Source organism: Glycine max, chromosome 3, assembly GCF_000004515.6.
Source record: "Glycine max cultivar Williams 82 chromosome 3, Glycine_max_v4.0, whole genome shotgun sequence".
NCBI classification, from domain to species: Eukaryota; Viridiplantae; Streptophyta; class Magnoliopsida; order Fabales; family Fabaceae; genus Glycine; species Glycine max.
This window is the reverse complement of record NC_016090.4, coordinates 425,447-443,967: the sequence shown is the minus strand read 5'-3', so window position 1 is coordinate 443,967 and position 18,521 is coordinate 425,447. Positions and strand designations below refer to the sequence as shown.

The 18,521-nt window shown below is 34.9% G+C and overlaps 1 protein-coding gene across 5 annotated transcripts; it reads right to left on the bottom strand.

Annotated features, from left to right (window-relative positions):
* Positions 1–1,395: 1,395 nt before the first annotated feature.
* On the bottom strand, positions 1,396–17,853 carry LOC100814308 (regulation of nuclear pre-mRNA domain-containing protein 1B). Of its 5 annotated transcripts, none has more exons than XM_003521815.5 (8): positions 17,643–17,853; positions 15,728–15,844; positions 12,914–13,161; positions 11,805–11,957; positions 11,559–11,715; positions 4,836–4,975; positions 4,708–4,743; positions 1,396–2,810 (listed from the first exon to the last, which is right to left on the bottom strand). In XM_003521815.5, the coding sequence occupies exons 2-8, from the start codon at positions 15,804–15,806 to the stop codon at positions 2,052–2,054; spliced, it is 1,572 nt and encodes a 523-aa protein (XP_003521863.1). In that variant the 5' UTR covers positions 15,807–15,844; positions 17,643–17,853; the 3' UTR covers positions 1,396–2,051. The 5 variants fall into 5 exon arrangements, with proteins under 5 accessions (XP_003521863.1, XP_006576294.1, XP_014628883.1 ...); XM_006576231.4 differs by having other exon boundaries at positions 4,818–4,975; positions 17,643–17,812; XM_014773397.3 differs by lacking the exons at positions 1,396–2,810; positions 4,708–4,743; positions 4,836–4,975 and adding exons at positions 8,830–9,227; positions 9,464–10,456 and having other exon boundaries at positions 17,643–17,829.
* Positions 17,854–18,521: the final 668 nt, after the last annotated feature.

Here is an 18,521-nt window from a genome sequence, read left to right as displayed (position 1 = left end):
GAAACGAGAGTATTTCATCTATTATTAATATCTATATAGATTATGTGTCACTTCCTTAAAAAAACTATTTATCAACTATTATTTATTTAATTATTAGTTAAAAGAGAGACACTTCATTCTTTTATCTGTATTTTTTATGATAAAAAACAAAAAAAATGGAAGAAAATTGTAACAACAATTACATTAGGTTCATGGAAAAATGGAAACCACTATATATATTAAAGGATAGTTTAAAAATAAGCAATATGTACAGCAAAAAAGTAATTGTCATCATTAATAATTATATATTATATATTATTATTGTTAATCATAATAAAATAATAATTAATAAAAAATATTTTTTTAAGATTATCTGCTCTAATTTATAAGTTATATTATGAATTAGAATATACAAATTAAAGGTTAATTCTTTTTTCCACTGCAATTAAAGAGTATTTTATTAACATAGCATAGCCTAAAATTAAAGAGTAATTCTTATTCTCTTTTTTTTTTAATATTTTTCCCTTTCATTTTCTAAATGTGTATTTTACATATTTTTTCAATAATCAACCAAAAAAAATCTCTATCAACAATATCATATTACTTTCTTTTATTTTTATCTATATGTTATTTTTTTACTCTCATACTTTTCTTTTATAGATTAAATTTCAATATTTTTTCTAAAAAAAGTACCTCAATCATTTAAAATAAATTTGTATAATAATTTAAATTATTCATCATAAATCTAAAATACAATTTATGTACTTAAAAATATTTCATTATGAAATTTAGTTGTAATATATTTATATTTTAAAAATATTTTCTTATTGTAAATTTTAATTATATAAAAATAAATATTAAACTTGTAGCATAGCCTAAAATGCCGATTGAGTTGGAAAGCTATATCCTACGACCATTGAAATTTTCTTTGCAAGCAACAGACAAATCACAAGTTACTTGCAGAGAATTGTTGAACATAGATTTTAATACTAAAAGCTCTTATGTTAAAATCAAATAGTCAAATACACTTCCCTCATTTTAGAAAATCAAATCCTTATTTTTTTTTTTCAACTTCAATCTTAATCAGAACTTTCATGTGACATTTCCAATTAGAGTTGTTATTGATATAACATTTAGTAAGGTTCTCAATCAACCATCACTTCACGGCAACTTCCATATTGTAACGCATAATTTTATTTTTAACAATAGTTCGAGTGAGTTCATGATCCGAACTATGATCACTTTATTTAAGAGAGGTTAAGTGTTTTTCCGTCCAAAAAAAACCTCAAGGATCTCCAGAAGCCTTTGCATAAAAGAGTACTACTAACACACTATTTAACATTTTCTTTTTAACACATTCTATTCTATTAGTTGAAATTCATGAGTCTCACTAGTTTAGAAATGGGATCCACGAAATGGAAAATTGACTAACATATTCAGGCAGATTCACATGAATTTCACCTAATAAGGCAGAGGGTATCATACAGAGAATATTAAAAGAGTGTATTACAGTGCATTTCTCTTGCATGAATAAAGATCCTAACACACCACCCAGACACTAGCAGGCAACGTCAAAAATATCAACATTTTGTCAGTTGGTATTAATCTACATTAACACCCAACCTCCGAGATTGTGAGCAAGGTGAAGCTCTGAAAATTCATCAAGAGGGGGAATAACACGATCTGCTAATGTTTATCTCCACAGACAGCTTCATAGAAACAAGATGTCCACATGCACCATAACAAGGGCTTCGTGATGTTTCAGAATAATTAGTTAAGGGCCAAGGAGGTGCTTTCTTTTAACAGTTGACACTGCTGAAGTAGATCTCAAGTATCAGTATGATGTCAAAACCTACCACTTCGAGTTTAGGCAGTAGGCAAAATAAAAATAAAAATAAAAAGGCAGGGTTGTACAAGGCTACAGATGAATTCTGCCCACATCTAATTCTCTAACAATTCACATTATTACACAGCCCCTGCTGGAAAATCCTCAACTTTCACAGCAATTTCCCAGAGGAACATGCTACAAGAAGGTTTTGCAACAAAGTAGTCAGATGATCTTGAAATAATGCTCACTGCCTAGGTACTGGTGGTGGTGTTGATGGGTGGCTTTTCCCATAAAACCCTATGCCAGGTGGCCTGTAAAATCCCGGTGGAGACTGCTGTTGCTGCTGTGCTGGTTGAGTGCCAGGCATTGATAAACCTATTGCCATGTGTGGCGGCAAAGGAGGTGGAGGTGGAGGTGGTAGGCTATTTGATCTGTATCCATAAGGAATTCCCCCAGCCATCAAACCAGTTGATTGGACATATTGATTTGATGGTTGATTTGCCAAAGAATGAAGTGGGGGAGGGGGTGGTGAAGCAAATGCAGGTTGTAATTGACTGGCTTGAGACACAGCTTGCATGCCAACTGACGGTGCAAGTGGTACATTTGCCAGTGATGGCTGTTGCATAGTGGCATAAAAGGGAGAGTTGGCCATATCATAATTGCTAGCATCATGAGCAGGTGTTGGTTTTTCAAGTTTGGGTCTTTTCTCTGGGTTGAAAATAGGTAATCCTGATGAAAATCCTGTAGAATTTAAGCTACCATTCAAGGAGGCAGCTTCTTCCGCAACAAGAGAAGAAAGAACAGATGTAAGCATCTGGGCAGAGGATGCAGAGGCAGCAAGCTTAGCAGCAACGGCAGCTGCTGCTGCCTTCTTGCTATCATCTTCAGTAGTTTGGAAAGGAGCATATGATACAGAAGTAGGCTGAGATGGATTTGTGGCTTCTGCTGCTTGGTTAAGCTGCTTCCTGATACCAACCACTTTCTTGATCTGGCTTCGTGCAACCTTCCCAATATTAAAACCATCAATTTAAATCAAATACATGGGGAATCAGTTGATGCAAAACTTTACACATTTAATCATCCAATATATGAAAAATCTGGGGAGTTACCACATCTATCAACTCATAAATTAAAATACACCCTTTTGAGAGTAATTTAATCTCCTAGTGTGCTCTATCTTGAGAATGACATGTCATTATTACCCACTTTTAAATTCTAGATACAGATTCTTATCAATTAATAATGGCTTAAATAACAATTTGGTCTCTAGAATATCCTATTTTTGATTTTATTCTTTCAAAGATTTTATTTGGTTTTAGTCCTTCAAAGATTTTATTTGGTTTTAGTCCTTATTAAATTTTAAAAAAATGTTTTAATCCATTGGTGGTAAAAGTAGGAGTGGGTTCAAGTCCCCCCCCCAACAACAATTAATATATTAACAACTAACATTTGCCGATAAAAAAATTGTTACATTATCAGTTAATATTGATACTTAACAATAATGACTAAAACCAAAAATTTAAATTTTGCAAGAACTAAAATAAAAAAATCTTTAAAGGACTAAAACCAAAAGTAGGATATTTTATAGGAACCAAATTGTTGTGTATTGATTACGATTCTATTTCTTATTATCAATATTTGATTGATTATGTCATCAATACTGATTATGTTTTCGGCCATCTCATTGAATGTATTGTAGGCAATATAGTTAAATATTTCAGAAATAAATACTAAACAATAATTGAACAAGAAAAGTTTCAAAACTAGCAGAACATAGACCTCAAACAATTGTGGGAGATAAAATATATGCAAAAAGGAAGACTAGTTGATCAAAGGTTTAAAAAAAAAGTTTATAGCCCAAACACATGTGATCCTTCATGTTTTTTATTTTTTCTTTACAAAGGAACTAGGAAGCCAAAACTAACTTCATGAGCCACTTAAATAATAATAAGCTCACGGGAAAATATTCAAATTGCTTCAGACAAACCTTTTCTGTTTCAGTTAATTACTTAAAATACAATTTGATCTCTAGAAGTAGAAACTTGTGTTGCTTTAGTCCCTGAAAGTGCACATGTACAGACTGGTCCTCGAAAGTGTCAAACTGATAATAAGTCTGTTAATGTATTTAGGCAGAATACCTTGTTGGGTCCCTGAAAGTGTATGTGGCCTTCAATTTGGTCCAAGTGTTATTAAATTAAAAAAAATTAAAAAAATCCTGCAAATAACTTTGGTCTTTCACATCCGTCTTTGGTTTCAGATACCTCTGCATGTTATCATTAAAATGCAGTTTAGTCCTTGGATATCTAGACTAATTTGCATTTTAATGATAATATGCGGGGACTTTTTTAATTTACTAATATTCAGGGGCTAAATTGAAGGTGGCAACACTTTCAGGGACCAAATAGGGTATTCTGCCATGTATTTATATCAAGAGTAGGATTTAGATAGATTGGCTCAATAGGCACACATAAGTATATTTCATCGTCTCCTCTCTTGCACACAGGAATAACACAATGATACACTTTTTCAACATCAGGCTTTATCCATTGCTTAACAAAGTTTACCCTACCAAGTTCTCAAGTTGTAAATCGAAGATGAAAACTTTCAAGAACCAAATCAGCACGAGTTGCCACTTTTACAGATCAAATTATATATTAATTCTTTTTTGTTATTTTAGCAACCAATTGGCCATATCGACAAAATCTGCATCATTGACAAGATACCTTCTGTTGAAAATTAAACAAAAGTTCACCTGTTTCTTAATCAGTGTAATATACTAATCAAACAAGATGGAAATCTGAAGAATACTCAAAGTGAATGTTATTAAGTGGCTTAAAATTATTAAAATTGGGAAAAAGCAACAGTGTTAAAGACACAGATTAAAGAAAGGTTGATCTTACTAGCAACTGGGTGTGAACGAGCTCTTGCCTTGATTCCTGAGAAAGATTTAGATTTTAGATTAGTAAGCAGTCATCAATTTCAGTTTTTCATTTTTTTAACATAAGCATACTTGTAGAAACAACTGTACTTGTTCCTGAAGTGCATGCTTAAGCTGAGAAAGCAATGAATCCCTTGCAGCCTCCGCATTTTCAAGTTGCTCCATATATTGTTTAAGCTTTTCTTCCTGCTCTTGTAAGTCATTCACCAAAGTAGATCCTAACTGGTTTCCTGATGTGATATCCAACCAATTGTCCCAATAACCAAATTTAATAAAGTATCACTTCATTATTGCAATAGAAATATGTAAAACCTATACTGCAAAGCTTGAGCACAGAAGAGTCAGCATGTAGAATTGGCCATGCAAGTCTTCAAATGCCCTAAAAATCAGGTAAGTGCAATATACCAACACAATCTGTATCTGTTGTATGGCAATAATGACAATACACTCCTGAAAAAATCCATATTCATAATCCAACACTTGCAAGGCATTCATACTAGTAATCCTTAAAAAAGAATAACTATTGGCCACCACTGATGGATATCCAACAGACACGGGCTACAGGAGGACAAGACTGATACAAGAATTATAGGCAAAAACAAAAAAAAAAGGATTTAAGATCAATGTTTAGTCTATAGACACAATTTACAGTAGAAAATTTGGTCCATCTTATTGAATACACAGGTAAGCCCATCATTTTTACAGCTCTCTTCAGGATCGTAGTATGAAGCAACTATGTATTGACAATGGATCCTTTCACTTTATTCATCTTGAGGCTAAATGTATGTTTGAGAATTAGATTTTTTTGGGGGGTAATGAGATAATAAGATTTTGGAGGGAAAGACAATGGACGGTAAATTTTTAATAAAAAAAATCTCTAATTTAATATTAATTTTTAAAATAAAAGAAATGAAATGATAGATTAGCATTAACTTAAATGTGTTGATCTTTTTTATTTGTATAAACATCTCTTCTAATCTAAAAAAATAAAATATTTTCTCTCCTCCCTTTCCCTCCCTAAACCTAACTCCCAAACACATCCCAAGTTTGGCCGGAATATAAAAGAGAATAAGTTAAAAGTAAGTTTATTAACTACTACAGAATGGTAATGGTAAACACCCTAGACTATGGCTACTCCATTGAGGTTCGATTCAATAACCAATATACCTCATGTTGAAAGGTTTTTAAATTGATATAATTCATATTCCATCGAGAATTGACTTAATTAGAAGCACACATCATGTTGTAAGCTTTTAAAAATGACATAATACCCATCCCCACTTCCACGGTCACCAACACACACCCAAGCCAACCACCATCAGCATTGCTACTGTAGCCACCAACCTCTACCACCACCAAATTTGGTGATAAAAAGGAAAAGTCATTCCACTTGAAGCTTTGATTTTGTGAGGGAAAAACTGTGCACTCACTAGCTTAGCTTTTATTACATTCAAACAACATATATATATACACAATGAGGGGAGAGACAGCTGGACAAGACAAGACACACTGTTGTCTTCTACAACAAGATAAACAGAGAAATCTACTCTAGAGATACATATAATTATAACCCATAATTATAACACTCCCCCTCAAGCTGGAGCATATAGATCGTATGCACCAAGCTTGGAACATATAAACTGAATCCTAGGCCTCCTTAAGGGCTTGGTCAAAATATCTGTTGGCTGATCATTAGAGTTAATGAACTCAATGACAATCTCTTTGGACAGTAGCTTCTCCCGAATAAAGTGACAATCAATCTCTATGTGCTTGGTCCTCTCATGGAAGACTGGGTTTGAAGAAATGTGAAGAGCAACCTGACTATCACAATATAGCTTCATTTGCACCACTTCGCAAAATTTCAACTCTTCAAGAATTTGTTTAACCCACATAAGTTCACATGTAACCATAGCCATAGATCTGTATTCAGCCTCTGCACTAGATCGAGCAACAACAGTTTGCTTCTTGCTTTTCCAAGAAATAATATTCCCTCCAATGGAGACACAATATCTTGATGTGGATCTCCTATTCATAGGACAACCAGCTCAATCTGCATCACAGTACCTAGATACTTGTGTATTACCTTTGTCTTCATAAAGCAATCCTTGTCCCGGAGCTCTCTTTATGTATCTAAGAATATGCATAACAGCATTCCAATGATCAACACGAGGGTTTTGCATAAATTGACTCACCACTCCAACAGCAAAGGAAATATCAAGTCTTGTAATGGTGAGATAAATGAGTTTTCTCACAAGTCTCCTATATCTCTTGGGGTCAGGATAAATTTCACTCTGATCTGCCAGGAGCTTCAGATTCAGATTCATAGGACTATCAACAAGTCTACAATTCCACATGCATGTTTCCTTCAAAATGTCAAGAGCATACTTTCTCTGTGAGATCACAACACCATCTCCTGACTGAGCCACCTCAATATCAAGGAAGTACTTCAAATATCCCAGGTCTTTGGTCTGGAAATGACTGAACAAGTGCTCCTTTAGCTGAACAATCTTAGTAGCATCATTCTCTATAATCACTATATCATCAACATATATTATTAAATAAACACATTTTCCAGGGGATGAATGACAATAAAAAACAAAATGATCAGCCTCACTTCATTTCAACCCAAAAAGTTGAACAATATGACTGAATTTACCAAACCAGGCCCGAGGAGATTGCTTCAACCCATAGAGAGATCGACGAAGCTTACACACAAGACCATACTCCCCCTGAGCAACAAACTCAGGAGGTTGCTCCATATGAATTTCCTCCTCAAGGTCACCATGAAGGAATGCATTTTTAATATCAAGTTGATGGAGAGGGCAATGATGCATGGCAGCCATAGCAAGAAACAGACGGACACTAGTGATCTTAGCTACCAGAGAGAAAGTGTCACAATAATCAAGGCCATATATCTGAGTATAGCCTTTAGCTACTAATCGAGCCTTAAGTCGATCAATCTCACCATTAGGCCCAACTTTAACAACGTAGACCCACCTATAACCCACAGTCTTCTTGCCAGAAGGAAGAGGGACAAGTTCCCAAGTACCACTATGTTCAAGAGCCTGCATTTCATCAATCATAGCCTGTCGCCATCCAGAATGACTAAGTGCCTCATGAATATTAGAAGGGACAGAATGCGAAGATAGAGAGAAAACAAAGGAAGAATATGAAGGAGACAAACGATGATAACTCAGAAAGTTATAAATAGGATAAGGATTACGAGTGGATCGAGTACCTTTTCGGATGGCAATGGGCCAGTCTGAATCAGAGGAATGAGAGGTAGCAGGATCCATGGCTTGAGGATTGATTGAAGAAGGATGAGAATCATGAGGAGAAGCTTCAGGTACTGTAGAACCAACTGTTTGTCTCCTACGTTGATATGTAAGAAGTGGTGGAGGAGCAACTTCAGTCGGATGTGGTGGAGAAGATGGAACTTCACTGACATTTTGGTTTAAGGTACCTAGAGGACAAGGAGAGGAAATTGGGAGTACATCCTGGATGGAAGAAGATGGTCCATAGATGGTGAGAAGAAGGGTGTGTCTTCAAAGAAGGTTACATCTGCAAACATATAGTATCGCCTAGTAGATGGAGAGTAGCATTTGTAACCCTTTTGAAGACGAGAATAACCTAAAAAGACACACTTGATTGCTCGAGCAGAGAGTTTGTCTAAACCAGGAGAGAGATCATGGACAAAACAAGTAAAGCCAAACACTTTAGGTGGAACATGAAATAAATGATCATGATGGAAAATGATTGAGTGAGGAATTTGATTTTCAAGGGAAGATGAAGGCATTCTGTTAATTAAGAAACAAGCAGTAAAGCACCGCATCCCCCCAATGGTGTGTAGGAACATGAGAGGCTAACATTAGTTAACGTGCAGTGTCAAGAAGATGACGATTTTTCCTTTCTGCTATACCATTTTGTGGTGATGTATGGGGACAAGTAGATTGATGTAAAATGCCTTTTGAAGATAAGAGGGAAGAAAAATCATGAGAGAAATACTCTTTGGCATTATCGCTTCTGAAAATCTTAATTGTTTTTCCAAATTGATTTTCAATCTCATTGAGAAAGGACATGAAGATAGGCAAAAGTTCAGATCTGTCTTTCATTAAATAGACCCAAGTACATCTAGAGAATTCATCAATAAAGGTTACAAAATATCGAAAATCAAAAGATGTAACACGGCTTGATCTCCAAATATCAAAATGAATGGTACAGAAAACTGAATTACATCTTTGAACAGTTTGTGGAAATGATGACCTAACATGTTTTCCTAGTTGACAAGACTCACATTCTAGGACTCGAAGATTCTTCAGACTAGGAACCATCATTTTCAGTTTTGATAGACTTGGGTGACCTAGACGATCATGCAAAAGTTTGGTTTGGGGTTGCAGAACAGGAAACAGAAAAGTTGGATTTCAAGTAGTAAAGTCCTCGTGATTCACATCCTTTTCCAATCAGTCGACTCGTGCCATGTTCCTGAATAACAAAAGAATTAGAGGTAAAGGTTACCAAGCAATTTAATGAACGAGTTAATTGACTCAATGAAATTAGATTATAGGGACATTGAGGAATAAACAAAACAAAATCCAACTTTAATAAGGAAGATAAAAAGACTTGACCACTTCCTTGAGCTGCAACTTTAGAACCATTAGCTACAGTAACAAGATAAGGAATTTTTGGAAAAGAAACGGATATAAAAGAGGACTTGTTACCAGAAATATGATTAGAGGCACCTGAATCAAGTATCCAAGGACTGGGACCGTCAATAGATTGAGAAATACATGCTGTTGAATAACATGGTACAGAGGAAGATGAAGTCTGGCTGCTGGATTTCTCAGATTTCAGCTTCAAATACTCTTGGTACTCTTCATCAGAGAACTTAGACTCTGATTTTTCTGTCTGAGCTACCTTGGCAACTTTGTCAGGAAAGCCATGCAGGGAGTAGCAATTCTCTTGAGTGTGGCCCATCCTCTTGCAATATGTGCATTGAGGACGTCCACCTCTTCCACTGCGACCTCCTCTACTGTTACGACCTCCCCCTCTCCCATGAGGTGCAACCATGGCTGACGTTTCCACCGTATCAGCTGGATTTTCTTCTTTCAGTGCATGAGACACACAAAGCAGCCTAGTGATGAGTGAGTCCATTGATGGAACTTGGTCTCCAGCAAGAACTTGATCACGTACATGATCAAAGTCGAAATGTAGACTCCTCAAGATAAGAACCATGTAGAACTTATCCAGCTTTCTATTCACTTCCTCCAATGAATCAGCCACCAAAAATCTCTTCAACTCTTCCATTGCAGCCCGAGCTTTACCTATATGTGCAATCATGTCGTGGCTGGTCTGCTTAAGGGTTGTAACCTTCATGGTTGCATCAAATAAGCTTTGAATATCATTGGCAAAGATTTCTCGGGCCTTCTTCCAGAAGGAGCAACATGTTTTGAACGATCTCAGAATCTCCAAAACATCTGGCTCAACAGATTGCCATAAAACAGCACAAAGTTGATAATCCAGCTTTTCCCACTCAGGTCTTTTATCGATTGGAACCGCCTCAGCACTATTCTCCAAGTGATCATGGTGCCCTTGGCCGAGAAACCATAGTTCCACTGAAGCGGACCAAGATAAGTAATTCTTCCAGTTGAGTTTCGCTGTTGTGATAATCGGAGTTCCAGGGAATGAGATTGCAGGTCCAGATGAAGCCATTTCTGCAAAATACCAAAAACCTAATGAAGGGAGAAAAGGGAAAACACAAGAACACTACTCCCGACGCGCCGAAACAGGAAACCAAGGGCTGAAACAGGCTTAGGAGGGGACGGCGAGTCGACCGGTGTCAATCCGGCACGACTCCGACCAAGGGACGACGGTGCGTGGAGGCCTTTCTGGTCACGCGAGTTGTGCGACAGGGTTGCACTCCTCAAGGCGCACAAAACCCAGTAATCGCCGGAGAAAACATCGGCGGCGGCGGCGGCGGCGACAGATACGACCCGCTCTAATGCCAACTTGAAGCTTTGATTTTGTGAGGGAAAAACTGTTCACTCACTAGCTTAGCTTTTATTACGTTCAAACAACATATATATATATATATACACAATGAGGGGAGAGACAGCTTGACAAGACAAGACACACTGATGTCTTCTACAACAAGATGAACAGAGAAATCTACTCTAGAGATACATATAATTATAACCCATAATTATAACAATTCCATTCTAGACCATACCAAACATGCAAACGGATGACCTATAAGACCTATTATTTCTTATTTTGTTTGATTCTCTATTAATCCCACTTCTTTCAGTCAAGACCAAGTATGACAGAAGATTTCAAATTTTCTGACCATTGCATAATATTTTTACATTGAGAAATGCTAGGAACACACTCTCTACACACTCTTTTGAGCACACTCTCTCTTATTGGTTGGAATTTATTGAAAATGAAAAAATTTGGTGTCCTACATAAAATTTAATGTTTCTCTCTCCTGATTTTGTAACTTTCAATAAATTTTAACCAATTAGAGAAAGTGTGTTTGAAGGAATGTGTTAGAGTGTGTTTCTAGCACTCCTCGTTTACATTTTAAAATTAGTGTTTCAGTTATAATAATTAATAACCATCCTTCCAAAACCATCTACAATTAGACCTGAAGAAGTTACACCTAGAAAAGGAAAAAAAAAAGGATTCATCATCATATAATTGATGCCTAGTAATTTAAATATTTTCCATCCATGACACAAAAATGTTTGCTTAATTGCTTCAGTCAAGCGAGAGTAGCAGGCAGAAATGATTGAGTCCCTCTAGCAATCCTCTTACCTTGAGCCAATGTATTTTCAACATCTTCCACAACTTTACCCACTTCACGCACAGCAGCACTGCAGTTGTTTAAGGAAGCTTCCTCATTAAGATGTTGATCAAGAATGGGCTGAAATGCTGTTAGTATTTTCTCTGGCAAACCCCCAACAGCCAGTTTCTGCAATGAAGATGACCAAGTATTGACACATATCAAAACATCTAATAGGCAACAGATCAAACATCAGACAGTGACCACAACTTGCTTACTATTCTCACTGAGTGGGCATCCCTCTTCACTATCTTGATAGAATTTGAACTCTTTCCATTGCTAGCAGATGGAAGGGGATTCTTGCCCATTACATCATCCTTAAGACCTTGACCTCGTGAACCAAAAACCTTCCTCTCTTCCCATATGTCAACCTATTCAAAATTCAACCCAACACACCAACCCCAAAAAAGATTCAACCCAAAAGGAAAGAAAAAGAATGAAAGGTCAGGTTAGAAAAATACTAATTGATAAGACAAACAACATAAGAAAATAAAAATAAAAATAAAAAATAAAAAAACTCAGAATAAAGGTTAGTAACTTGTAGCTGACCAAAATGGATCTCTACAAAAACAACCAAGCAATCTAGCCTCATCCCACTATCTGGGATTCACCAACAAAATAGATTTTCTAATACATCATTTTTCTCCAGAGTAGCATATAAAGATTGCATATATTACAGTCAAATTGATTCAAATATTAAGAATACACATACAAAAACCCGTGACATGACTGAACAAGACACTTTCGTTACTATGCAATATGTATGAAAACATAGGAAGCACTGATACAATACACAATCTAGATACAATTGATGTCAATGGTGTGAGATTATGTTTTGATATTATTCCTGATATTGCATTTATTATTAGAATATTCTATTTCCTATTAATCCATAATTGATTGATCTTGTAATCAATACTGATTCCCTTTTCCATATTATAAATAGCATGAGGTGGTCTACATTGACACACAACATTACAGTAAAACACTGTTATAAATGGAAATGGAAACATCGTGATTGCAGGAGAAATCTATACCAATAACAATATTGAATAAAACACTACAGCACAATTAGAGAAGTAGATACTTCAACCAGGAAAGTTCTAACTTTCTGAGCTATATCCATTCAGTTCTGTGTACTCATTCTAATAAAAGGGAAAATTGTGGAGAAAAAGAGAAAAGGACAATAAGAAATCACCCAAGCCAGGCATCCACTATTCAACGCCATTACAATATAATCATGGTATGAAGATTGAAGACAATAACTATTCTGGGATTGTAATACAATTAATTCACAGAATTTGTAAAAACTGAAAATGAGACTTACTAGTCTGGTCACTGCTTTCCTTCCATCTTCATCACCACTTTCATAGACATGCCTGAGAGCTGCTGGAAGAACTTTCCAGAATTCATTGACAAACTCACTGCCCTTTCGCCTACTATTTTGCAATATGTCATTAGCCAAGTATAGAAAAGAGACACGCTGCTCTTTCTGGGAAGCATTGAACAATTTATCCCAAGTTTCAACTATTTCTTTTGCTCTCTTCCGGTGAGAAATACACCAATGGGAAAGTGCTGAATGATTGCTTAAGAAATACAGATAGCAATACCAATCTCACTAATAGAGAACCAAAAAGAGAAAGGACGAATAATATGAAGGAAATAAGATTGAAATCACAATCAAATTTAACCAAGTGAACTTACTATATATTTTTTAAGCTGAAAACAAGTATTTAAAACAATATTAATTTTTAAAAAAAAATCATTCTGCTAGTGAAGAAAATTGAGCAAAATGCTACTATCATTTGCCAACAGTATAAAATGTAACTAGCCTGATATTAATTTCTGGTACAAACAGGTAGCAACATACATCTCAGACAAACTTCTAAACAAGTTGCCCGGCTTCTCATTCTCTGTACTCACTGTCTCTTGGTGGGTGGGAGGGGGGGTCTCTTAGGAATTTGCAAAGGAACAAGACAGATCATTTATTGGTTTCTTTGTTTTGTTGCTTTAATTGTTTTATGTCATTCGCTGTCCTCTTGCTTCATACTCATCTCTTTCTCTGATTAAAAACTTCTCATATCCATCAAAAAGATAGTCAAAAACTTGAATGTTATTGAAAATTTGAAAAGATTGAAGGATAAAATGAAGTAGTTATAGTGAGTTTTAAAAATAAATAAATTATGTGAAGAAAAGAAAAAGTATAATTGGGAGAGACCACAAGCAAAGCTTGAGTCTTGAGAAATTAATAGGAGCCAAAAAGATATCTATATCCCACCATAATGAATAAAAATGAAGGGCAAAGAGACATTTTCAAAAATAACTTACTTCCAACCAAATTCACCACATAACTGAATAAACAGTAAATTCTAAAAAATCTTCCTGAACATGTTACCAGGAATAGTTCCAATGCAAGAAGACACCCAATTTTCATCCCCCAAGAAGTTATCCAATAAAAATTTAATGAAAAATTAGTGTATTATAAGTAGCTATAGTTTTATGAAGAATATTCCCAACCCCACCCTTTACTTCAGTTTCAGTTGACAAATACTGTCATTGTCTTTACTTGCAAATTTTTCTTCATTACATTGCTTCTTCAGTCTCTACTTCTTTGCTTCTTGTTATTTCTTTAGAAATTTTCTTGATTAATACTACCTCTGGTCCTATAAATAAAACAAATAATTCATCAAGACCAATGCAAATATTTAAGTTAGTTCATCTTAAATAATCATGTCATAAATTTTAACTTATTCCAGAAATACCCATAGAATTAAATGGTTTTAGTGGTAGTTATATTTAATGACTCTACTTGTAATTCAAGGAATAATTTTTTCCCACCAATGGCTTAAACTATTAATAGATCAATGAATGCATCCACTAGCATGGGGAATGAATGTATGTTTCATTAATAGATTTCACAATAAATTAAGGGTATAAAAGAAAATTAACAATTAATGCATATGAAAATGGGTTTTTGTTTGTTATAATTAGGAACAAAAAAATGCACCCATTTGTTTCTTATATAAAGGACTAGAAGTAGTACTTAATAAGGGTTATAAAAATGTCAGAGGTGCAAAAGACTAATATTTACCTGTTTTTATTTCAAATGAAACAAATAGTACCATCATATATAGAAAATATTTACCAAATATTATCACATAAAGGTTGATAGGGCTCGAGGTGTGGGCTTAGAGTTAGAGGGGAGGCTCAAAGTTTGGAGGGTGTACACTAGGAAGAATAGGGGTGTGAAGAGTGCTGCTGAGGTGGCTTTGGGTGTAACAGAATGCTCAAGTGTTAGTTAGTGGACATTGGGTATTTAGAGGGAGGTGAGAGGAGAGAGAGGGTATCAGGAGAAATCATCATTCTGTTAGCGGCAGAGAGGATTTCCCTCTTTGTAGGAGCTGAGCTCTGGGCAGGGGAATTGTGATTCCTCCTGTGTTCATTTTACTTTTAAGCAAGAATAATACTCATTACATTTTCTTCTCTTGTTCTGTGTAATTTGTCTACTGTTTGTTTGGCCCTAACAGGCTTCCTGTCAAAGCCTCAATAAAGAAAGCTTCAATAGCTGCTACAATGTTCCTTCACCTATGAAGTATGAACACAAGCATAGATGCTTAAACAACTAAATAATATACGATGAAACAATCCCTCCTACGATCTGATCAGAGACAGAGAGAGTTACTTAAGACCCAAAATACCAGCTTCCCAACAATAGATTCAAAACCAATCATTTAGGAAATATTTCTCACAGCACTTCCGTAAACAAGTAAATACATGGGTAATTGGGTATGGGGGCATTTTTGACATAATCATAGTAAGATCTTATAATATATTAGGTACTGCAAGTCAAAACTGTAGCATAGTAACATCACGTCCATTGTCTGCCAAAATTTTACACATATCTTACTCATTCAAAAACGAATGTTAACTTATGCATAGGCAACATTTCAACTCAAGCAAAAACTGATATTACATCAAAATAATATAGGTCACATTTCTTTACATCTATTTTTCTAAATCCATAAAAGCCACAGAGCAGTGTTGTAATTGCATTTCATGTAATGAACGAATCATGTAACCAAACAGAAAAATGTCATTAAAAACTTAAACAATAAAGAAAAGAGGGATTAGTGATGGATACATTCAATGCTTTGTTGTGAATTGTTGAGTTTCAACAACTTCTCTGCTAACAACTGTCTATCAAATATGTCATTGCTCATCCTGATTTTGACAAGTTTCACATGTCCTGGAGAGTTTCCTATAATTTACATAAATGGGATATCAATTAAAGATGGGACTTGATGTATAGATTGAATAAAAAATGCATAATCAAAATCAAATAAATCAATCATGAAGGAAAGGCAATCATCTTCATACATGTATCCGCCTGTTTCATTGGGTTTTCATTTATTTAAAAAAATATATTACATAAAAAGGAGAGAAAGTAAAACTACAGGATAAGATATTTAGGACAGAAATAATAATAATAGGAAATACAGAAAAGTTTCTCAATCTCTATGCAATATGCATAAATTAAACGGCAGCTCCCTTGAAACTCTCATTAGCATAGTAAACCAAAGAGTGACCATGAAAATTATTCTATACCAAGTTGAGAACAAGATGGGCAAAGAGAAACCATTAAATTATATCAAATTGACTAGACCAGATATATCTTTTCCTATCTACATTGTATGTAAGTCAGTTCCTTAACTCTCGTGAAAAAGTACTCAGCAAGCAATATATTTATATTGATTCAATAGTTAATTACATTTAATAGTAGTGAAGGACAGTAAATACAATTTCCTAACAGTTACATGAATGTGGACAATCATGTAACTTATTAGACCAATTGCCAACAGATGTAAAGTTGTAAACCGAACTTGCCCTTAATAAGATGGTAGCATATAGTGAATTGCCTCCAAAGAACAACCCAGCAGACATTTACCAGCCAAATCAATGATTTCAATAAACAAATGGTTCTTTACTTACGCCCCATTTCAACAGCAACAATTAAGCCTCTTTTCCTACTAGGTGAAATTGGCTATATGAATCAAAAGACACCTTAATGTTCTATTGTCAACCGTGTCTATAGACAAACCATTTAGCTCTAAAATTCCCACATAATCTCCTAAAGCCTCTAAGAAACCCCAACAAGGATCCGCAAAAGAAATTTGTATTCCATAACAAAGACGATTTCTGGACAAGAACACACCAAGATTAATACATCGACCTGCTGCAAAAAATAAGTTAATTAATTAAAAAGAAGCATTCCGATTATCCGTGCTTCAAAACCATTAGCTATTTGGACCAGGATCATGGCACTTAACACAGTTCAAGGTCAAGCATTACCACCAGGAACTTCAACATACACAAGATGAAATTACAAAATCCAGCACGCAACTAAAGATATGAGGGGAGGAAAATTAGGAGGAACAAGGGAAAGAATGTTCACAAATTTAGTACAACACTTTGGGGGATATAAGGTGGGTTGGATGGTTAGGGAGAAGGGAAGAGGGAAAAGGTCGTGGGTTCAATCCCCTCTGCTAACAAAACTAGCATTCTAACAAAATTAACATTTGCCGATAAAAAAAAACTATTGACTCTTCCAGAAATGAGATTTTGTCGCCCACAAACAGCAAAAGTAAGATTTCACAACCTCCTCCAATCTCACTCTCACGCCCTTAGTAAAACCCTATCAACTACAACTACAGTCTACAGACCACCCAACAAAACACATCCACAACTAAAGGTGTAAAAAAAAAGTAAATAAATAATCACCATTTCTAAACTGAACAAAGCAATCGAGACTCACAAATGATAGAAAAACAGTTCTTTCTCTCACTGCACTTGGAATCAGAATGCAATAAACTGTATTTGGCATGCGAATACATCACATATAACATAACACTGACCAAACAGGAACCCCTAAATTGATACTTTGTGAATTCAATTAGGTTTAAGAGCTCGAAACCTAATATGCGATAAAGCGAAGCGAAGCACGATGAAGAGTGAGGAGAAGAGTTTCTCTATGCGTTCGATAGATCCCAAAGACTTACGAGATGAGAGGAGTGTAGAAGGTGAACCACCGCCGTGCACGCCCGCCGTCGCCGCCACTTAGAGAGGGGAGCTTCCGACGTTGTGATTTTGTTTTTGCTTGGGATTGTGTTTTTTTTATTGTTTATTTATCCCGAACTTATTGCTGTACTGTAACGCTGTTGAATTGTTTTGATAGTGAAAATGACAGCAGATTGGATATCGGGTTTGGTTTTCTCAGTTTTTTCGATCTTATCATTTGTTTTTTCTTATCAACGGTTTTTTTTAATTTATATATTTTTTATAAATATGAATGAAAAGAAAAAAAAAATACTTACAATCATAATGTTCAAAAAAAATAATTAAAATCATAGAATATTAGAGAAAGGTTTTCTTTCTAATATTTAACAACTACATGCATATAACTCAAATTCAAAATCTCTAAATAAATAAGGTATAACAATCTTATGTGAGGTAATGTAGGTGGTCAGTGGTATTATAAACAGACTTTAATATTGGTATAAAAAATTGCAGGAGCATTCGTTTAAGTTTATTTAAAAAAAACATGTTTTAATAAAATAAATAATGCTATTTTGAGGGATTTTGCACATTTCAAAAAAATCAAAAAATATGTTAACATATAACCTATAGGGATTAATAATTCTCGATCCGGTACTAAGGGGGAGCAGTTGTCGCTGTCTATCACGCGGTCGGATTTCCCCGCAACTCTCTATACCGCATCAATATTATTCTTTAAGCACACCAATCATATTTTTTCTTCTCTTTCCATTCATTTTCTTTCACTCTCACAGTTTTAATTTTTTTATCCAAACACAAAATTTTAAAAATAAAAGAATTTCAATTGAAGTATTTAAAATTTTTAGAATTTCTCTCATCCAAAC

Coding starts and splice junctions, on each gene's coding strand:
- LOC100814308 (XM_041014296.1), bottom strand. CDS start 15,806: ATGAGCAATGACATATTTGATAGACAGTTGTTAGCAGAGAAGTTGTTG. Junction 11,958..12,913: donor GGAAAGCAGTGACCAGACTA/GTAAGTCTCATT, acceptor AATTTTGAATAG/GTTGACATATGGGAAGAGAG. Junction 10,457..11,558: donor TGAAAATACATTGGCTCAAG/GTAAGAGGATTG, acceptor GGTATTTTGCAG/AAATGGCTTCATCTGGACCT.